The following is a 23,222-nucleotide window of genomic DNA, read 5'->3' on the forward strand; positions in this document are numbered from 1 at the left end:
TTTGAAAAAGAAAGTCATCTGATTTTGAAGACTTTCAAAGTAATTTCATGAATTAGGGTACTAGAGAAATGGTCTTTACTTTTATCTTTTCTAAAAATGTTGTACTTCCCGTTTTCATACTGAGTCTCTTCTATTAGGAAGGGGAATCTTTGGAGAATATTTCAGATATAGTCCTTGACAGATGGGAAGTTTTTTACCCATGTGAAGAGCTCGAAGGAAGAGGGGGGTATCTTTTCAAAGGAAGCAGAACGAGGTGGCTTGGTGGTAAAGAATCCGCCTGCCAGTGCAGGAGATGTGGGTTTGATATCTGGGTAGGGAAGATCCCCTGGAGGAAGAAATCCAACCCACTCCAGTATTCTTCCCTGGCGAAGTCCATGAACAGAGGAGCCTGGCAGGATACAGTCCATGGGGTCTCAGAGTCAGACATGACTGAGCATACATGCACTCATGCAGAATCTTTCACTTGCTATGCCACCTGTTAAAATCCTAGTAGCTTTGATCTCTGTTAAGCAACTCAAACCTGTTTCTTATTTAATTGCAGGAGGGAACCTGTATGATAAAATCCTTCGACAGAAGGACAAGTTGTTTGAAGAAGAGGTAATTCACATTTCTGTGAAAGGAAGCTAGAATTGTATTGTGATTCTTGCATTCTAGTTCTGTATTTACTCTTCCAACAATGAAGAGTGTTTTTTTCCTTTTGTTCATACTCCTTCCAGGCTCTGATTGATATTCATGAGAAAGGAAACCTCTAAAAAGGAAGCTGTCTATAGCTGCTTCCTAAACGGTTTACCTCCACATCATGATTCTCTATGGGCTTTCTTTCCCGGTTCTATTACTGCATACTGGTATGCCCAGTTTTCTCTACCTTTGCGTTCTTCCTGGATTTCTTTCCACAAGTCTGCTTCACCATACTATATTTTATAACAACATTTGAACTATTTTATGATAATCTGCTTTTTTTTTTTACCCCTACCACTTTTCTTTGCCTATTCAACCTACAAGCAAGAAATGTCAAGTCATGTTGAATCATACCCTCTAGTTGCAGTTTTCTTTGTTGAGTGTGTGTGTGTGTGTGTGTGTGTGTGCGTGTGCGTGTATTTATTTAAATGATATTTTTTTGTTTGTTTCTAGGCCAAGTATAATTTATTTTTTCTCTGCAGATGGTGGTATGGTACCTATTTCAGATTGTTTCAGCTGTGAGCTGTATCCATAAAGCTGGGATCCTTCATAGGTAAAGAGTGAAAGAATATGGGATAGATTCCTTTCCACCAATCCAACCCCCACCTTGAGTACCTCCCATCAGCACTATTATTTTCTTGATTAAACAGTCAAGGCTTTTCCGTTGATAATGATTTAGGAAGGAAAGAGTGAGTAATGAGGGGCATTATCGTCACTTCCTGAAGTTAAACTGTTTGTGATCTAGGAAGAGTCTCCTTATTAGCTTAGTACTCTCAGTCATCTCTTTATTTTAGAGGTGAGTTCATTAATTCATCAGTATAGCCTAGAAGGCCACTATAAAAGTTGTATTAGACTGGTTGGAATTCACAGTAAATGTTTTCTCTGAGCAATAAAATTGGCGTAATTTAAGTAAAAAGCTTATTCATTGTTTTACAATTAATTATGCAGTTTTACCAGATCTTGACCAGGGGGAAACAGCTTTCTATTCACTTCTGGCTATAGGAGAGCACCTTTATTCAGCACAACCATCAACATTACTGTTCAAGAAATTTACAATTTACGTCCATTCCAAGTTGTAAATGCTAGTCTTTTTTTTTTTTTTCCAATAAAAAGACCATTAACTTAAAAAAAAAGAACATTTCCACTTCACTATACCCTTAAATGAGTCATGGACTACTGCTAGAGATTAATATTAATACACTAGTTTTTTTTTTATTGGTTTGTCCATTTAACATATTTCTTGATAGTTGTTGAGTAGCTACAGTTGTATATTGTTTTATTTTTGAAAATTATCAAAAATATTGTTCTGATTTTTTCACATCTTTCAATAAAGGAAGGCACAGGGTGAACCAGGCACAGTTTATTTGTGTTACAAATGGTCAGTTCATCTTTAGAAAGATAGCTGGTGATTTTATTTAGGTGATCTGTATGGCCTAATCATTTTGCTGCTGGGATGTGCTTCTCTTGCCTTAACAGATTTGAAACTTTGACACAACTCAGTGTTAAAATTGCCTGAATATCACTTAATTCAAGGCACCAGTGGTAATTGAAGAGGCAGTACACCTTATAGGAATTACCTAGGGCACTTTTTTTTTTAATCTGACCTTTCAACTTTTCCTAATGACTTCAGTGTTTTGGGGGATGTGCCTATGCTGTGAGTCCCTGGAGAATGAAGTAATTCTCTGCCTCTACTTTCCCAAGTTCCCTTCTCAGTGTTAAAATGTATGAGAAAGTAATGAACACTCTTTTGGATCCCATAACAGCCTGAACAGTGGTAACACACTCTTTTATTTTGTACTAATTTGGGGCAAGAAGGTAGATGAGATAAAACAGTTGAGTGTATGGGTTTAATATACAGCATTTTTTCTCCAGGGATATAAAGACATTAAATATTTTTCTGACCAAGGCAAACCTGATAAAACTTGGAGATTATGGCCTAGCAAAGAAACTGAATTCTGAGTATTCCATGGCTGAGACGGTAAGTATGTGTTATCATTGACTTAGTTGGGCTTTTTTTATTTTTTATTTATTTTTTGTAATTTGGTGGTGCCACACAGCCTGAGGGGCCTTAAGTGAAGTCCTGATAACCACTGGACCACCAGGGAATTCCCCCTTGACTTTTTTTTTTTTCTTTTCCTTTCTTGCACCTTGAGATATAACTGTACCTCCTAAATCTTGCATGCTTTTTCTCAGTGTTTTTGCAAGTTCTTCATACTTAGAAAGCAAATCTTTTATAAGTCATACTTTAAAAAGGAGTCTTTTCCCTAGACCCACTACCAGGTATTTATATGCTCGCGTGTTTTTTAAGAGCCATTGTCCACTTAACAGCTCAGACATCATCGCCGTTTCCAACCCTGACTAAAGACTTTCTAAAAGCAATAAAATGCTTTACCATCTTTTCCAGCTTAGGATCTTCAGTAGATCTCACTTTGTCTCTCATTTAATGTTTTGAGTTTCGAATGGTAGACGTCTCTCTTTGTATTTCCTTTGAATTTTTTCTGGTTCTGAAACCCTATATTACAAGTAAAGGCTGATGCCCAGAAAACAATCTCATCCTTAATATGATACACAGTCTGCACCACAGGGCTGCCTTCTCACCTGATCCTATGAAGGACCATTGGTAAAGAGGAGACATAAATTGATCTCTGACGATAGTGATCTGATCCTTTTAGGACTTATAAAACCCAATTATTACTCTTCTGGTTTCACAGTGCTCTGTCTTTAGAAGACCTTGAAAATGTAAGTTACTAAAATTAATTTTGTCCTGATTTTTTTTTTTTAATAATATTGAGATATCCCTGCAAGCAATCTAGAAACATCCAAGGATACTGATAGCCAGGGTTGGGAGTCTGCTTCAGAGACAGTCTGCTTGTATGATGTTGCTGTATTGAGTTTCTGAGGAAGTAGTCATGCCCTTGCATGGATTTTTCTCATCAAGAATAATCCAGTAAAATAAATGCCAAGTAAGCCGTCTGAAAAATTGCTTTGTTTTGCTCATTAAAGATGGCTATCAGTGTTACTAGAATTTCTTGGGTACTCATTGTCTCTCATCTCGGGAGAGGCATGACCTCCATTCAGGACATTTTCCTTCCAGCACATTCTTGAACTCAGAAGATCTTTTTGAATTTGAAAGAAATTCACTATGTTAGTATTACAGATGTTAAGTTGAGTTGTTTACAGAGTTTCACTACTCTGTGTTTCAGTTAGAACTTTTAAACCCCTTTATTCAATTACCATCTCCCACTACCGCTTTTTGTTTTTTTTTTTTTCCATTGGTGAACTTTTACCAAGTATGCTTTTTCCAAGTCTGTGAAGTCTTCAGTGGTCTTTGAATGCCTAAATCTTCTGTGATCCAGGAATCACAGAGCTGTTCTGCCTCCCAAGTTACCACAGGTCTTCACCACAGAGATTGTCTGTTTATAACTGGCCCAGGACATTTGATATGAATAAGATTTCTCCCCAGAGTGGCATCAGCTCAGAATGATAATGGGATATGCTGTTTAATGGGAATGTTTTGGGATATGCTGATGAATGTTCTATAGTTATCACTAACTCCTGGGAAGTTTAATTTAGTTGTTAAAATATTAATATAGTTACCTCAGAAAAGAAGTTAATTTTTGATTGCTTTCTTTGTTGTTCAGCTTGTGGGAACTCCGTATTATATGTCTCCAGAGCTCTGCCAAGGAGTAAAATACAATTTCAAGTCTGATATCTGGGCAGTAGGCTGTGTCATTTTTGAATTACTTACACTGAAGAGAACATTTGATGCTACAGTAAGTTGATGTATTATCCCTATGTTGTCCTTGCAAATGGTCCAACTTGGTTGAGAGAATCAACTTCATTTACCCCTGAGCTTCTGACTTCTTGAACAGAAATCAACTGTAGGCAAAATAATAACCAGTGTTCAGGCACTGGCTTAGTAGTGTATTGTAAAGTACTACAGACAAGATTTATTTCCAACTTGAATTCCCCTTTGAAAAATAATCATAATCAAGAAGTTTGAGCATGGTCCTTGAATCCATTGACTATAATTTTAAAACTGACTGTAGGATCGATTGTGTGATGCAGCGGTTTGGGTAAGCCATTTCATTTCTTATACTCTAGCTACATCATTTTATAAAAGCTAAGGCAAATTGTATAATACTCATTAAAGTGTTTTGATCTTTTTTGTGAAAGATTACACACTGACTCTTAGTTTTACTAAAACTGTTTTATAAACAACAAATACCTTTAAGTCTCTCTTCTTATCCTAGTGTTAAGTAGTGCTTCTCAAGCTTTAATATACATAGGAAATCACCTGGGCATCTTGTTAAAATGCAGACTCTATTTTAGTGTGTCTAGATCTAGTCCTGGTATTCTGCATTTCTGACAGACTCCCAGATGATTCTGATGCTTGTTCATGGACCACAATTTGAGTAGCACAAGTGGATTCACATCCAATATCCTCTACAAACCAGATGTGAGAACTTAGGCAAATCACCACATCTCTTTGATTCTCTTGTTTTGTCAATAACAAGGGAAAAGATACATATTCCCCTTATAGAGCTGCTCTTCTAATGTATATGAAAATGCAAATGTAAGATAATGCAAAGTTCTTTGGCCTTTTATGAGACCTGTTTATTTTTCTAAGTCCTGAAGTTTATTTTCTTAAGTAATATAGTGGAAGGAAAATGAGTTTTGGAGTCAAACAGACTTTGGTTGGAATTATGGCTCCATTTTTTTTACTGTTTGTGTAGTCTTGGGCAGGTTACCTTACATCTCTGAATTGGTGATGATAACCTTGTGTGGTGTTTACAAGAGTTAAAAAACATGTGCAACTTATGTTACATAATGATCTCTTAGTAAAGGTGGTGGTGGCATTGTTATAATAATTTCTTATCATTATCAACTTATTATTCATTGCCTTGTCTTTTGCAGCATAGTATCACCTGACCATTATTAGGATACATAAATCAGGAGGCAAATTAGTTAGCAAAGGAGATACTTAAAGTCAAGAAGCATAGCTAACTTTGCTTTCCTTTTTCTTGGGAGTCAGTTGAGGGGTCAGATTATAATATACTCTTGAGTATTATTCTGTTGGTCACGTAGTCATACCTCTGTGTTGGCCAGTTGGTTTCATTCTCTCTGATAGTAGTAGTGCATCTCCAGCCATTTCTTAGTGAAGTATACTAATAGTTGTAAAAAGAAGTCAGACCTAATTTACAGCTATTGCCGTTTCTTTATATGATAATCACAGATATCTCAAAGCCCCTACTGGTAGATTGTAATGCCATCTTTATAAAACCAAGGACAATACCGTAATCATTTTCTCATAGAATCCACTCAACTTGTGTGTGAAGATTGTACAAGGCATCCGGGCCATGGAAGTTGATTCTAGCCAGTACTCTTTGGAACTGATCCAAATGGTCCATGCATGCCTTGACCAGGTAAGTATAATTTGCATATTGATTTCAGTTCACTGTTTTCCCTTCCAGCCTTAGTGTCTGGAGTATGGCACAGAGGAACTTGCACAAAACCACGTCCACATCCCCAGGGTAGGATGTATTTGTGGCTGTATTCAGGTGAATGAAAAGTGAAAGTGTCAGTCATGTCTGCCTCTTTGCGACCACATGGACTGTAGCCCACCAGGCTCCTCTGTCTGTGGAATTCTGCAGGCAAGAATACTGGAGCGGGTAGCCATTCCCTTCTCCAGAGGATCTTCCCAACCCAGGGACCGAACCCGGGTCTCTTGCATTGCAGGCAGATTCTTTACCGTCTGAGCCACCAGGAGGTCCATTCAGGTGAATTGGTAATTCACGCGAGTAGTGTGCTTCAGCCAACAGATTCTCCCTTTATTAGTTTGGGAAATTGTGCTCCATTTTTTATAATCAAGATTAATTTTTATAAACTGTATAAAATAAGAGGTAATTTAGAATTCCTGATGTACAGAATGTATATAGTTTTAAATGTCACAGTTGCCTTGCAGTGTAGCTCTAAGTCAGTATTATTCAGAGGTATTCCAGGAACCACAGGCGTGAGAATCCCCAGGGGGTGGGCAAGTTTTACAAGAAGAAAATGAAGATTCCTGGGCCCTACCCCAGACCTTCTGGATCAGAATTTCTGTGAATAAAGCCCAGAAATCTTTATTTGTATCAGGTACTCCAGGAGATTCTTACATTCTGTATATATTGAAATGTGAGAATCACTACCCTAACAGTTAAAACCAGTGAGGAAGGTGCATTTCTCATTCTGACATGGAAGTGCTGATGGTAATGAGCATGAAGCATAGAATGTGACATAATAGTTTTTTTAAATAAAAAGGATGATATATAGTGGTCTCTCAATAGCAAACCTGCAGCCTTCTGAGAGGAAGTAAAATGCCTATTTAGATCCCATTTTGCCCATTTCCTTTAAGTTAAAACTAACCCATTGGTACTTTTTAGGATCCTGAGCAGAGACCCACTGCAGATGAACTTCTAGATCGACCCCTTCTCAGGAAACGCAGAAGGTAAAGAACAAAGAAGTCGCTTCATTGTCTTTCTGTAGATGGGCAACTGACTATATAGGCCTGACCAGAGTACCGCAGAGAGAGGGTGGTGTTTCCTGACGTGGCCACTCTGGTGCTATTTTCTTCCAGCATCTCTGCTTTCGTCGCTCGACTTCAACCTCCCTCGCCCCTGCTAGTATGTTCTGAATCGATCCTGATGAGGCCCTAAACCCCCCATCTTCTGTGAGTTCTCTAGAGTTTGGGCACGAGAGTGTAGTAATTAAGAGAGGAAGGCTCTGGACTCAGTCACCCTTAAGTTTGTATCTGAGTTCTGTCACTGTCTTTGTCAAGTTATTTAACATCTCTGACCCTTAGTTTTCTTCTCTATGAAGTGAGGTCGGCTGAGGATTGAAGGAGGCAATGCATATAAAGTGCTCAGCCCAGGGCCTGGCACAAGGTGCTCAACAGTTGTTGGATAGGAGTGCGGGATTGGACTGGGCCATTGCTTTTTAGTGCATTTGTTTAGATGGTAGGTTGTAATTGGAGGGGTCCTCTTCAGATACCTTTTGCCCATTTCCCATAGTCGAGTTTGATTGATTCCTGACAGGTTATTTTCTGAGATTTATTCAGTGTTAGAGGTCTCTAGAGGTAGAAGGAAGGCCCTTTATCCCTCACTTTTTGTAGGAGGCTTCAAACCCTAGCTCATAGGAAAAGATGTTCTTTATCCTTCTTAAATGCCCTAGTCTCTGTTTCATCCTCTTACACTATTTTACCCTTACTTCTTCTGCCAGTTCTTTTGAATCTTCCCAACATTCAAACCTGTACTGTCTTCTTTTTCAAGTCTTGCCCTTGGATGCATTAAGTGTATACCTAATTCTGTAATCTCTGTTCTTTGGTCAGTATCTTTATTCTGTTGTGTTAATCTTTTCTGGTTTTCCAGTTGATCTCTAGCCAGTGTTTTAGTGCCTAGAATTACGTATAACACTCTAAGTGCAGCGCTGTAACCTTTCATTTATGTTCTATTCATATTCAGGCAGTCACTCTTTAGGGCTCGGTAGGCATATTTAAATTCTTTATCTGGCTTATTTTCTAACAGTATAATCACTGTTTAAATCTCTTATTTAAATATTTCCATTGATAATTTGTAATTGTAATTTTTATTGAGATGTTTTATTGGAGATATACATATAGTACTTCCTTAGCACTTTGTTCTTTGATGGAAAAACATAAGAGCTTTCCAGATAAAGCACAGACACAGAGAATTGTGAAAATATTCAGGAAGCACTAAGTCCTATTTGGCTACACTAGAGGTTTTAGACCTGGCGTTCTCAGTAGCAACACCACTAGAACTTTTAAAAATTACTGGTGTTTAAGCACCGCCCCAGGTCTTCAGCTATAATTGGTTTAGGCAGAATGGGAACCCTGAGCTGAAACATGGGAATTGATGGGAGGAACCCTGGAAAAGTAGGTAGAGAATCTTGAATGCCAGATGAAGGAATTTGTGCTGTATTCAGGGAATTGTATGAAAGTGTTGGATATTTGAGAGGGCAGTTCATGTGATAAGAGATGGAACCTTAGGAAAAGTTATTTAGCAATACTAATATCAGTGTTAAGTCAGTGCAGGACTGAATAAAGTGTATTGAAACTTTGGTGAGACCAATTAGGTGCTTCTACAGCCTAGTTGGACAGTTGTATGGATGTGAGAGTTGGACCAAAAAGAAAGCAAGCGCTGAAGAATTGCTGCTTTTGAACTGTGGTGTTGGAGAAGATTCTTGAGAGTCTCTTGGACTGCAAGGAGATCAAACCAGTCAATCTTAAAAGAAATCAGTCCTGAGTATTCCTTAGAAGGACTGATGCTGAAGCTGAAGCTCCAATACTTTGGCCACCTGATGTGAAGAACTAACTCATTGGAAAAGACCCTGATGCTGGGGTTGAAGGATTGAAGGCAGGAGGAGAAAGGGACGACAGAGGGTGACATGGTTTGGATGGCCTCACTGACTCGATGGACATGAGTTTAAGCAAGCTCCAGGAGTTGCTGATGGACAGGGAAGCCTGGCGTGCTGTAGTCCATGGGGTTGCAAAGAGTTGGACATGACTGAACAGCTGAACTGAACTGAACTGAACAGCCTAGTTGGGAAGTAAAGCTGCCCAGAGCTAAGGTGGTGAGGCTGAGAAGGACAGGTGAGGATAAAGGGCATTGTACAAGTAGAATCTGTAGAATTTGAATATTGAAGAAAAGACAGCTGAATCCAGAATCGCTGAAGTTTTAAGCCTAACTCACTGGGAGGATTGAAGGTGCCGGTTACAGAATCAGGAGAGTCAGAAAGAAAAGCTGTATGGGGAGAAAGATGGTGAGCTGAGCTTTAGAGATGTTGAGTTTCGGGAGTCACTGGGCAAACTCGATGGAGATGTTAGCAGGTTCCTAAAACGTGCATAAGAAGGAAGTTCTCGAGGCTCTCTGGTCCAGCCTAGAACATTCCTCAGAGATAGACAACAAATGACCCCAGACTGCTCGCCTCATTGTGGTTAATGAATTGTCTAATGCTAGGCCTATGTAACTGAGTTGTATCGAAGTACTTTGCTAAAAGTGTTATAGCATCATATGAGGCATATGGTTTATAGAAGATTAAGTCTGTGAAAGGTTTTAAAGAGATACTGGTGCAATATAGAACTATTATTTCTCTCATGTATCTTTGCTTTTCTTTTGGTAGAGAGATGGAGGAAAAAGTCACACTGCTTAATGCACCTACAAAGAGACCAAGGTAATGCTCAGGAGACTCTTGAAAAAAGTAATATATCGTAAATTACCACCAGGGGGTCTTTCTTTCTTGGGTCTGGACATTGTTTGATCCCAGTAAGAAGCCTTTGGCATCCTTTCAGAAGCCCAGCATCCATTTAAATATCAAATAGTCATTTCAGAGAAAAAGAAAGCTGTAATTTCACCCTCTTGCCAAAGTGGACATCATTATCATGATGAATGTTGAAAAGCTGAAAAGTGTAGGTGTTATGGATCAGACTGGTATCTGATCTGGCTGGGCTGTGATGAAGCCCTGAGGCAAGAATTGCAAAGCCTGCCATGATAGAGGGTTGGAGTAAGTTGTCAAGAAAGAACATACTTTCTCATACCATAATTGGCAGTTCTACTCAGGGAACAGACTGAAAGCATTTTTCTTTGATACAATTTTTATGTTAAATGTGCCTTTGTTCTGGGGGTTGTTGGCAGGTCAAGCACTGTGACTGAAGCACCCATTGCTGTGGTAACATCCCGAACAAGTGAAGTCTATGTCTGGGGTGGTGGGAAATCCACCCCCCAGAAACTGGATGTCATCAAGAGTGGCTGTAGTGCCCGGCAGGTGTGTGCAGGGAATACCCACTTTGCTGTGGTCACAGTGGAGAAGGAGCTATACACTTGGGTGGTAAGTGAAAGCTACATACTTTAGAACAATGACGTGCACCTCACTAGGCCCAGGATGTGTAAGAATTTTGTTGGTTGAGTATGTGCTGCTGAAGTGGCAGCATGAGATGATGGAATGGAAGCTCTTGAGAGGAGGGATTTTTTTCTGTTTAGTTCACTGATGTGTCCCAAGTGCCTGGTACATGTTAGGTCGCTTTTAAGTGTTTTTTGAATGAGTGAATGAGAGAGAGAGCGAGAGAAGGAGAGAAAGAATTAAAAGGCTCGGACTCAGGAGACTGGATTCTCATTTACAGGTGGGTGACTTCAGAAAGTCACTTGTTTACTCTGTTCTATTATCATGCATTTCAGAGCAACTTAGATCTGTGAAGTCGCTTTGTAAACAAATGAAGTAGTATACCATGTCAGGAAAATTCTAAGACCTCCATCAGTGATTGAAGATGGTATATCTTGAGTAGAATTTTCCTTTGTTCCCCTCTAGATACTACCTTCTCTCTCACCTTGAACATACTGCATATTTTTGCTGTCTCTTCTTATCGCCCCCTCATTCCTCATTCACCTGCCAGTCAATTGAAACTACTCTTGACAAAATGACCTCTAAATTATGAAAACAAAACAGATAGGTGCCCTTGAGTCCTTGCTTGACCTCAGTATTAACATATTGGTCACTTTTCCTTCTTGCAGGAAGCCTTGTCCTCCCTTGGCTTCCACGGGAGCATGTTCTCTTGGCTTTCCTCCTGTCTCTTCAGCTGTGCCTTCTTAGGCTCACTTCATGCTGCTTTTTCATTATCCAGCCTGTCTGAGAACCTCAGTTCTTCCCACTCTTCCTCCTTCTGGAGGAAGCTCATTTTTTCCGGTAGTTTCAGATAAGTTCTCCAAGAGGACAGGCTTTATCCCCAGTGTGTGACAGAGTAGACACTCAACTATTGTGGAAAGAATGAGTGATTTGACCTCTGTTACAGAGTTTTAACTTGCTGTTATTTCCAAATACCCTCTCACTTGAAGAACTAGCTTCTGGGGGTACTTCTAGAGGTAGAGTGAAATTAGTGCCTTAAAAAACATTTGTAGAAGGCCTTACAGTTGGGAAGAATGACTCACCTCTCTAAAACTGCTGGGAAGTCATTTAGGACTATTGTCAGTGCCTTCTAGCAGCCTCTTTGATGTAGCCAGATTCCTTATGACTTGCATATTTCAGGGAGTGAAGGATGCTGTCGTGTCCAACTCTTTGCGACCGCGTGGACTATACAGTCCATGGAATTCTCCAGGCCAGAATACTGGAGTGGGTAGTTTTTCTCTTCAGAGGATCTTCCCAACCCAGGGATCAAACCCAGGTCTCCCACACTGCAGGCAGATTCTTTACCAGCTGAGCAACAAGGGAAACCCCCCTGTGACTAAAATTTGTAAAACTTTTGTAAGGATTTCCAAGAGTCTGTCCTCCTATAGAAAAAAATCAAGCTAAACTATATAAAGACATTGTTTTCATCATCACCCATAATTAGTTTACCTTAGACTTGAAGGAAAAAGATAGAATTGGGAATGTGTCCTTTTAAGTCCTGATAAGATATTTTAAAAATCTTTATCTGTTGGCAGGGGATTTTTACTATCTGTCATTAAAAGATTTCATGCCCTTACCTTTTTGCTTTGTTTTTGTTTCTTAATTATCAGCTGATTTTTTTCCTACTGTTTTTCTTAATAAGAAGTGATGTTAAAGATTGATTTGCTTTCGCATGAAAAGTTTAAAACTTCACAAGACCCGTTTATTTCACAGAACATGCAAGGGGGTACTAAACTCCATGGTCAGCTGGGCCATGGCGACAAAGCCTCCTACCGACAGCCAAAGCACGTAGAAAAGTTGCAAGGCAAAGCTATCCGTCAGGTGTCATGTGGTGATGATTTCACTGTCTGTGTAACAGGTAAGCCAGCAGCAGAAAGCACCCAGGTGCATTTCAGGTGGAGTGTTGTACTTAATTTTATGCAGTTTTAGCTGGGATTTTACACAAAAGACAAGATTCCAAAGAACCAAAGGCAGTGAGCAAATATACACTTTAATAGCAATATGCCCAACTTGATATAGCGTTATGGGAGTGATGAGCAAGGAGAAAGCAGGTGGGTAACAGAAGAGGTGGGATTAGGAGAACTATATTGTCTTTCCCATTTTGGGGGCGGGGCTGGGGAGGAATAACCTCACTACCTAGTCAGGTGTAGATAATACTAAATCAGGAATCAGGAGCTAAAATTTAGTTTTGGTCTTACCATTACTTTATGATTGCTTGGTGCTTCCTTTTTTCTCTGTAAAATAGAGATGGCCCGGCAAAATTTTAAGCCTTTTTAACACGATCATCCCACCATTTTTTAAAAAAAACTGTTACATAACAGTATGCATGACCCTCTAAATACAAAGAACTCTAGGCTTCGTAGACAGTCTGTCAGATTTCTCTGCTGCAGTCATCTGATATGAGCTCATTGTCTGAGATTGTCCTCGTTCCAGTCCTGTCCAGCTTTCTCATTAGACAAAACAAGTAATTGATTTGGTGGGTTCTGCTTTCCTTCTTCTCACAGATGAAGGTCAGCTCTATGCCTTTGGATCTGACTATTATGGCTGCATGGGGGTGGACAAGGTTGCTGGCCCTGAAGTCTTAGAACCCATGCAGCTGGACTTCTTCCTGAGCAATCCAGTGGAGCAGGTCTCTTGTGGAGATAATCACGTGGTGGTTCTGACACGAAACAAAGACGTCTACTCCTGGGGCTGTGGTGAATATGGTAGGTGCTGCCTTGACACTCTCCGATTATTCCCAGGGGCACGGCCTGACCTCAAGCTTGTGCACCTCTAAACCTGTCATGCAGCCTCTATTTAAGTGTTAATTTAGTAAAAGAGGATCTTACAGAACATTTTCATTGGGATGGGAGCCCTCACATTAATGATTTTCTTTCTCGTGTGTGTCTCAGGACGACTGGGTTTGGATTCGGAAGAGGATTACTACACACCACAAAAGGTAAAATCAGAGGCAGCTTCTTCTTAGAGCCTGTCTAGGTCACACAGCGTCCAGGAATAAGTCCTCCTTCCCTGCCGCCTCCTATCAAGGTGTTTATTTCTGAAATATTCCCTATCTGGGAGATTGACAATCCAGGATTCCTAATTTAGCACTCTGTGGTCTTGTCATCTGACTAAACCTTGAAAAGTGGAGAAATGGTGTAGCCACTGTGGACACTCTGGAGTCACGGCGTGCTCATCAGGCAGCACTGCAGTCAGCATGTCCAGTGAAGAAGGCACATCAAGCTACACACACCCTGTGAGGGAAGATGCTGGAACGCAGTATGCTGTCCTCTCACCTGGCACAGCCATTTCCCTTCCTCCTCCACAACTACACACCAGATGAAGTAGTTGTTTGTATTTAGGGGTCATACTGTATGAAGCATAATACCTAATTCTTCAGCACTGTGGGAGCTGGCTCTGTCAGAGCTGGCATGGGAGCGGAAACCAGCTGAGGGAGAGCACAGTCACGTTCCCACCCTAGAACAGAGGCTCGCCCCCTGGAAGGTTGACTGTAATCAGCTATACCTTTCACTATGAACGATGTTTGTTTACATTTTAAAAATTAAGTAATATATCTGGGGAACCATTTTCACTGAGTAGAATTCATAGCTGTTCCTCTTCACCTGAAAACGCTATGGTATTGTTAGAAGGTTTGAGTTTTCAGGTTTCACAGGTACACCCATCATGTCTCCCACCTTTCTCCAGCCCTGTCTAGTTAGCTACAGAGGGATATGAGTCTTCAGACATCTTGGCTGCTGCCTCAGTCCTTGGTCACCTCATTTATTGTATGACTGGGACTCCACAGGGCTGAGTTCTTCTGTAACCATCATGAGATGTTGAATCTCAGAGGACTAAATCAGTAATAGATTGAAGCTTCTCCTTCCCCAGTGTTTTCTGAGAAGTGTTCCTAAGTAGTAACTAAGTACGTGTTGCTAAAACTTTGACAGGAGCTATCTGTTTAGTCAACTTGCAGTTGCCTCTTTATTATAAAACTTAAGCTCCTTATTGAAAACAGTAGTCTCTAAGTTCAGTTCAGTTCAGTTGCTCAGTTGTGTCCAACTCTTTGCAACCCCATGAACCACAGCACGCCAGGCCTCCCTGTCCATCACCAACTCCCGGAGTTGACTCAAACTCATGTCTATCGAGTTGGTGATGCCGTCCAGCCATCTCATCCTCTGTCGTCCCCTTCTCCTCCTGCCCCCAATCCCTCCCAGCATCAGGGTCTTTTCCAACGAGTCAACTCTTCGCATGAGGTGGCCAAAGTACTGGAGTTTCAGCTTCAGCATCAGTCCTTCCAATGAACACCCAGGACTGATCTCCTTTGGGATGGACTGGTTGGATCTCCTTGCAGTCCAAGGGACTCTCAAGAGTCTTCTCCAACACCACAGTTCAAAAGCATCAATTCTTCGGCGCTCAGCTTTCTTCACAGTGCAACTCTCACATCCATACACGACCACTGGAAAAACCATAGCCTTGACTAGACAGACCTTTGTTGACAAAGTAATGTCTCTGCTTTTTAACATGCTATCTAGGTTGGTCATAACTTTCCTTCCAAGGAGTAGGCGTCTTTTAATTTCATGGCTGCAGTCACCATCTGCAGTGATTTTGGAGCCCCAAAAAATAAAGTCAGCCACTGTTTCCACTGTTTCCCCATTTATTTGCCATGAAGTGATGGGACCGGATGCCATGATCTTAGTTTTCTGAATGTTGAGCTTTAAATCAGCTTTTTCACTCTCTTCTTTCACTTTCATCAAGAGGCTCTTTATTTCTTCACTTTCTGCCATAAGGGTGGTGTCATCTGCATATCTGAGGTTATTGATATTTCTCCCAGCAATCTTGATTCCAGCTTGTGCTTCCTCCAGCCCAGCATTTCTCATGATGTACTCTGCATATAAGTTAAATAAGCAGGGTGACAATATACAGCCTTGACGTACTCCTTTTCCTATTTGGAACCAGTCTGTTCCATGTCCAGTTCTAACTGTTACTTCCTGACCTCCATACAGGTTTCTCAAAAGGCAGGTCAGGTGGTCTGGTATTCCCATCTCTTTCAGAATTTTCCACAGTTGATTGTGATCCACACAGAAAGGCTTTGGCATAGTCAATAAAGCAGAAATAGATGTTTTTCTGGAACTCTCTTGCTTTTTTGATGATCCAGCGGATGTTGGCAATTTGATCTCTGGTTCCTCTGCCTTTTCTAAAACCAGCTTGAACATGTGGAAGTTCATGGTTCACGTATTCCTGAAGCCTGGCTTGGAGAATTTTCAGCATTCCTTTACCAGCGTGTGGGATGAGTGCAGTTGTGCAGTAGTTTGAGCATTCTTTGGCATTGCCTTTCTTTGGGATTGGAATGAAAACTGACCTTTTCCCGTCATGTGGCCACTGTTGAGTTTTCCAAGTTTGCTGGCATATTGAGTACAGCACTTTCACAGCGTCATCTTTCAGGATTTGAAATAGCTCAACTGGTATTCCATCACCTCCACTAGCTTTGTTTGTAGTGATGCTTCCTAAGGCCCCCTTGACTTCACATTCCAGGATGTCTGGCTCTAGGTGAGTGATCATACCATCGTGATTATCTGGGTCGTGAAGATCTTTTTTGTACAGTTCTTCTGTGTATTCTTGCCACCTCTTCTTAATATCTTCTGCTTCTATTAGGTCCCTACCATTTCTGTCCTTTATTGTGCCCATCTTTGCATGCAGTGTTCCCTTGGTATCTTTTAATTTTCTTGAAGAGATCTCTAGTCTTTCCCATTCTTTTGTTTGCCTCTATTTCTTTGCATTGATCGCTGAGGAAGGCTTCCTTATCTCACCTTGCTATTCTTTGGAACTCTGCATTCAAAAGGGCATATCTTTCCTTTTCTCTTTTGCTTTTCGCTTCCCTTCTTTTCACAGCTATTTGTAAGGCCTCCTCAGACAACCATTTTGCTTTTTTGCATTTCTTTTTCTTGGGGATGGTCTTGATTCCTGTCTCCTGTACAGTGTCACAAACCTCCATCCATAGTTCATCATGCACTCTATCAGATCTGGTCACTTGCACTATTTCTCACTTGCACTGTATAGTCATAAGGGATTGATTTATTTCATACCTGAATGGTCTAGTGGTTTTCTCCACTTTCTTCAATTTCAGTCTGAATTTGGCAATAAGGAGTTCATGATCTGAGCCACAGTCAGCTCCTGGTCTTGTTTTTGCTGTCTCTATAGAGCTTCTCCATCTTTGGATGCAAAGAATATAATCAATCTGAGTTTGGTGTCGACCATCTGGTGATGTCCATGTATAGAGTCTTCTCTTGTGTTGTTGGAAGAAGGTGTTTGCTATGACCCGTGCCTTCTCTTGGCAGAACTCTATTAACCTTTGCCCTGCTTCATTCTGTACTCCAAGGTCAAATTTGCCTGTTACTCCAGGTGTTTCTTGACTTCCTACTTTTGCATTCTAATCCCCTATAATGAAAAGGACATCTTTTTTGGGTTGCAAATCTGAAGAGAATAGAGCAACCTTTACTTCCCTGTAGTCATTCTGCTAAATGCAGAACATCACAGTTTTGAAAGAATTTGAGGAATTTTTCCTAATACAAGTTGTGTTGGGGAGATTTCTTTTTTTTTTTTTTTTTCTAATTTGTTTTTTTCTTGCAGGTGGATGTTCCCAAGGCCTTAATTATTGTCGCGGTTCAGTGTGGCTGTGATGGGACTTTTCTTCTGACCCAGTCAGGCAAAGTGTTAGCCTGTGGACTCAATGAGTTCAACAAACTGGGTCTGAATCAGTGCATGTCTGGAATCATCAACCATGAAGTGAGTACCCCATTTGGTGTCCTAAATAAACCATCAGAACCTCTCTAGGTTGAAATTTCTTTGGAAATGCCATTATTGATTTGTGACCACTTAAGAAGAAAGTGAGTATCTCCACAGATACTATGTCCAGCAAAGGTAGCCAGCCACAAAAGAGTACATACTATATGATGCCCATTATTTGAAGTTTGTGTGTGCTAAGTCTCTTTAATGGTGTCTGACTCTTTGCGACCCCGTGGACTGTAGCTCACCAGGTTCCTCTGTCCATGAGCTTCTTCAGGCAAGAATACTGGAATGGATTGCCATGCCCTCCCCCAAGGTATCTTCCTGACCCAGGGATCAAACCCACATCTTTGACATCTCCTGCATTGGCAGGCAGATTCTTTACCACTAGTGCCACCTGGAAAGCCCACTGATGCCCATTGTTTGAAGTTTAAAGGCAAAATTAACTTATTATGGCAGAAGTCAAAATAGTGGTTACTTCCGGGAGGAGGGGTATTGGCATTATCAGAAAAGGTAGCAGAGACCCTAGGATGGTGGCAATGGTCTGTATCTTGGTGTGGGTAGTTTTTATATTTATATACCTGTAGAAAAATATATCAAGCTGTACAGTATTGTACAGTACATTATAGCTCAATAAATTAATTGATTATAAACAATCAAGTGACAGAATTCAGATTCTACCTTGTCCCTGAAATATAAACACAGGAAAATTAACATTGTGAAAAGAAACATTTTTCCATGTATCACCTCCAAGGAGAGTTTTTAAGATTACTCTCAAATCACTGATCCTATACAGGCTTATTAAATGTAATTACTGTTACCTCCCTCAAGCATGTCATAAAATGCACCTCTAATATTAAGCCCTAGTACCCTCTTTGTGGTAGTATGAGTTTTCGTCCTTTTCTAAAGAATCATATTGAGAGACAAGTTTGCTGACTCAGTGGGAAAGAATGGAATTAATTTTAAGCAATCTCTGTTTTAAAGTAGTGATTGTGAAATGGGAGAGTACAAATTTGGAGCAGGTCTTAGGAGAGTGTCTATGTAGTTTGAAAAGACATATTCAGAATTAACATTACTTGATTTGGGTTTTGTTATTGAATTGTATTGTGAAATTTTAAACTTACATGACAAGATTTTATGCTAATCTAAGGGGATGTGGGTTTTAACAGGTTGAGAACTTTGTAGGTAAAATTAGGTCACAGTAAACGGATAGCTTAATAGGCTAGAGAGAGTCTTCAAGATTCTTTAATTCCTTGCCCTGCTTTTGTTAGCTATGCACAGTGTATAACCAAGACAGATGTCAATGATTCTGTCCTTATATAGATGCCTTCTGAGATGGAGAGTTCATGTTTTGCATACCCTAATGTAGCCATGAAATTAAAAGACATTTACTCCTTGGAAGGAAAGTTATGACCAACCTAGATAGCATATTAAAAAGCAGAGACATTACTTTGCCAACAAAGGTCGATCTGGTCAAGGCTATGGTTTTTCCAGTGGTCATGTATGGATGTGAGAGTTGCACTGTGAAGAAAGCTGAGCGCCGAAGAATTGATGCTTTTGAACTGTGGTGTTGGAGAAGACTCTTGAGAGTCCCTTGGACTGCAAGGAGATCCAACCAGTCCATCCCAAAGGAGATCAGTCCTGGGTGTTCATTGGAAGGACTGATGTTGAAGCTGAAACTCCAGTACTTTGGCCACCTCATGCGAAGAGTTGACTCACTGGAAAAGACCCTGATGCTGGGAGGGATTGGGGGCAGGAAGAGAAGGGGACGACAGAGGATGAGATGGCTGGATGGCATCACCGACTCAATGGGCATGAGTTTTGAGTCAACTCCGGGAGTTGGTGATGGACAGGGAGGCCTGGCGTGTTGCGATTCATGGGGTTGCAAAGAGTTGGACACAACTGAGCGACAGAACTGAACTGAACTGAATTTAGGAATTTAAAACTTTTGTTGTCAGAAAGTCCAGTCTCATGCTAAATTCTGATTACATATTGAATTTATTTCTTTTTTTATTCTGTTAGAGATGAAAAGTTACCTGGTACCTTCTTAGTAACATGATTTGCTTGAAAGTCCTTTTGGTCACCCTAACAATATTTTCAGCCTATTTTCCCTCCATTTTTTACCTCATGAGTCTTTGTTTATCTTGTTCCAGGCATACCACGAAGTTCCCTACACCACCTCCTTTACCTTGGCCAAACAGTTGTCCTTTTATAAGATCCGTACAATCGCCCCAGGCAAGACTCACACTGCTGCTATTGATGGTGAGTTGATTTACAAATGTGTGCACAGGCCTTAGAATTTCAGGTTCTTTTATTCTATCAGGTAGTAGCTCTTCTTAACCAAATGTATGTTCTCCTTATTTCCCCCCTCATCAAGTATTATCTTATTAACAACTTGGGCGTTCAAGTAAATGTTTTGTTGGTAATCATTACAAATGTATAATGAATACATTTCTTAAGGAAAATGCCATACCTATAATTTCTGGCAACTGCTGTCTCTAATTAGCACCATCTGTAAGTTTTCTTGTAAAAATTATAAGTTTCTTATAAAACTCTCTTATAAAAGGCAATGCCAAAGAATGCTCAAACTACTGCACAACTGCACTCATCCCACACGCTAGTAAAGGAATGCTGAAAATTCTCCAAGCCAGGCTTCAGGAATACGTGAACCATGAACTTCCACATGTTCAAGCTGGTTTTAGAAAAGGCAGAGGAACCAGAGATCAAATTGCCAGCATCCGCTGGATCATCGAAAAAGCAAGAGAGTTCCAGAAAAACATCTATTTCTGCTTTATTGACTATGCCAAAGCCTTTCTGTGTGGATCACAATCAACTGTGGAAAATTCTGAAAGAGATGGGAATACCAGACCACCTGACCTGCCTTTTGAGAAACCTGTATGGAGGTCAGGAAGTAACAGTTAGAACTGGACATGGAACAACAGACTGGTTCCAAATAGGAAAAGGAGTACGTCAAGGCTGTATATTGTCACCCTGCTTATTTAACTTATATGCAGAGTACATCATGAGAAACGCTGGGCTGGAGGAAGCACAAGCTGGAATCAAGATTGCTGGGAGAAATATCAATAACCTCAGATATGCAGATGACACCACCCTTATGGCAGAAAGTGAAGAAATAAAGAGCCTCTTGATGAAAGTGAAAGAAGAGGCCGTCCATTTCTCCATCAGCCTGGAAGGACGTTGCAGTTGAGCCGCCGAGAAGGAGAACTACCATGTCCACTGCTTTGGCAAAACCTCAGATGCGTGGCCTCCTGGCCAAACGTCTGTGATTTCATATTGTTGGAGCATTCATGGTCTCTCTGGGGTTTGCAACTTTCTATAAGGTTGCTGTGGCTGAACGAAGAAAGAAGGCATATGCAGATTTCTATAGAAATTATGATTCCATGAAAGATTTTGAGGAGATGAGGAAGGCTGGTATTTTTCAGAGTGCAAAGTGATTTGGAATATAAAGAATTTCTTGGATTGAGTTCTATGGAAGTTTGTCACTTTCCTGTGTTCCTGAACTATGAAACTGTGACTATCTGGGGTGAGAAATAGTCTCTCAATAAATAAACAATTAACAAATAAAAAAAAAAAAAAGAAAGTGAAAGAAGAGAGTGAAAAAGCTGATTTAAAGCTCAACATTCAGAAAACTAAGATCATGGCATCCGGTCCCATCACTTCATGGCAAATAAATGGGGAAACAGTGGAAACAGTGGCTGACTTTATTTTTTGGGGCTCCAAAATCACTGCAGATGGTGACTGCAGCCATGAAATTAAAAGACGCCTACTCCTTGGAAGGAAAGTTATGACCAACCTAGATAGCATGTTAAAAAGCAGAGACATTACTTTGTCAACAAAGGTCTGTCTAGTCAAGGCTATGGTTTTTCCAGTGGTCGTGTATGGATGTGAGAGTTGCACTGTGAAGAAAGCTGAGCGCCGAAGAATTGATGCTTTTGAACTGTGGTGTTGGAGAAGACTCTTGAGAGTCCCTTGGACTGCAAGGAGATCCAACCAGTCCATCCCAAAGGAGATCAGTCCTGGGTGTTCATTGGAAGGACTGATGCTGAAGCTGAAACTCCAGTACTTTGGCCACCTCATGCGAAGAGTTGACTCGTTGGAAAAGACCCTGATGCTGGGAGGGATTGGGGGCAGGAGGAGAAGGGGACGACAGAGGATGAGATGGCTGGATGTCATCACCTACTCGATACACATGAGTTTTGAGTCAACTCCGGGAGTTGGTGATGGACAGGGAGGCCTGGCGTGCTGTGATTGATGGGGTCGCAAAGAGTCGGATATGACTGAGCGACTGAATTGAACTGAGACGTTTTCTAAGTTAAATAGTACCCATTTTCCATGTTTAAAATAGAGTATATAGGGCTTCCCTGGTGGCTCAGTGGTAAAGAATCTGCCTGCCAATGCAGGGTACCCAGGTTCCATACCTAGTTTAAGAAGATCCCACATGCCATGGAGCAGCTAAGCCCGTGCAACACAGCTACTGAGCCTGTGCTCTAGAGCCTGGGATCTGCAACTACTGTGCTGTAGGTGTTGTGTGTAGGTGTAGGTGTTGAAGCCTACACACCCTAGAGGCTGTGCTGCACAAGAGAAGCCACGGCAGTGAGAAGCCGCACACTGCAACCGGAAAGTAACCCCCACTCGCCACAGCTAGAGGAAAAGCCATTGCAGCAATGATGATCCAGCACAGCCAAAAACAAATACGATTATTTTTTTTTTTAAAGAATATATAATATTGAGTCATTCCCTGTATCTGATTGGTCATAGTTCCCCTAACTGCCCTGGGTCTGAGACTGTGTGGCAGTTTATACTTGTATATTCTTAATAACCAAAAGCTAGTCTGTGGGACTCTGCATTGTCTGCCTTTTCTCTGTTTCATGACCCATTTGTACCTGGTTATTTATTTTTGCTTCTGTCTCAGAGCGAGGCCGGCTACTGACCTTTGGCTGCAACAAGTGTGGACAGCTGGGCGTTGGAAATTATAAGAAGCGTCTAGGAATCAACCTGTTGCGGGGACCCTTAGGTGGAAAACAAGTGATCAGAGTCTCCTGTGGTGATGAGTTTACCATTGCAGCTACTGATGGTGAGTCTGTTCACATTATTTCAAGCTTTCTGGACAGATGTGTATATTTTAATTTTGGGGTGTGAAAGAGGGGGACTGGCCATGTATAGCTGGGTCATATGTTTACTTTTTTATTTGTGTTAAATTGATGGTTATGTTTTTATGCTTGTGGAGCCTCATTAACTTTTCATGTGTCCAACATAGTGATTGTTGTAAAATGGTTAGATTTCTAGGAAATGGCAAGTTAGTACCCTTAAATTGCTGGTTTTTTAACTTTTACTTTTTTGGCACAATGTTTTAAGAATTATCAAATACTTATATGTATACCTTACCCAGCACAATGTTGGTTCCAATAAATGTTGGCTGAGTAGCTAGAGAGATGAATGTGTGTGTGCGCCTATGTGCTCAGTCTTGTCCAACTCTTTGTGACCCACCAAACTGTAGCCCACCAGGCTCCTCTGTCCATGGGATTCTCCAGGCAAGAATACTGGAGTGGGTTGCCATTTCCTGACTCCAGGGATCTTCCTGACCCAGGAGTCGAACCTATCTCTTGTGTCTCCTGCATTGGCAGGCAGATTCTTTACCACTGGTGCCACCTGGCTAGAGAGGAGAACATCATGATTTGACCTTGCTCCTAGGTTGGGGTCACTGCACTGCAGTGACCCCAATGTCCTTGGGGATTGCTAAAACTTGAAAGGCTGTATATCGTTTCTCTCTCAACTTTCTGAATTGGTCTAATGGGATTTTCTTCTTTCCTTTCAGCTATTCTCCTCAG

General features: G+C 40.9%; 1 protein-coding gene across 1 annotated transcript in view; it reads left to right on the top strand.

The window, feature by feature from the left end:
• The window catches only part of NEK9 (NIMA related kinase 9), a 42,110-nt gene that overhangs the window by 4,029 nt on the left and 14,859 nt on the right, over positions 1–23,222 (top strand). The window contains exons 3-16 of the mRNA XM_061156593.1: positions 542–597; positions 1,161–1,231; positions 2,551–2,656; positions 4,320–4,451; positions 5,994–6,104; positions 7,101–7,165; positions 9,856–9,906; positions 10,368–10,560; positions 12,325–12,469; positions 13,116–13,316; positions 13,503–13,549; positions 17,218–17,373; positions 19,527–19,635; positions 22,307–22,468. Of these exons, the coding sequence (XP_061012576.1) occupies positions 542–597; positions 1,161–1,231; positions 2,551–2,656; positions 4,320–4,451; positions 5,994–6,104; positions 7,101–7,165; positions 9,856–9,906; positions 10,368–10,560; positions 12,325–12,469; positions 13,116–13,316; positions 13,503–13,549; positions 17,218–17,373; positions 19,527–19,635; positions 22,307–22,468 (1,605 nt within the window). The remainder of the gene's footprint in view (positions 1–541; positions 598–1,160; positions 1,232–2,550; positions 2,657–4,319; positions 4,452–5,993; positions 6,105–7,100; positions 7,166–9,855; positions 9,907–10,367; positions 10,561–12,324; positions 12,470–13,115; positions 13,317–13,502; positions 13,550–17,217; positions 17,374–19,526; positions 19,636–22,306; positions 22,469–23,222) is intronic.

The sequence above is a fragment of the Dama dama genome, chromosome 12 (genome assembly GCF_033118175.1).
Source record: "Dama dama isolate Ldn47 chromosome 12, ASM3311817v1, whole genome shotgun sequence".
Lineage (NCBI taxonomy): Eukaryota > Metazoa > Chordata > Mammalia > Artiodactyla > Cervidae > Dama > Dama dama.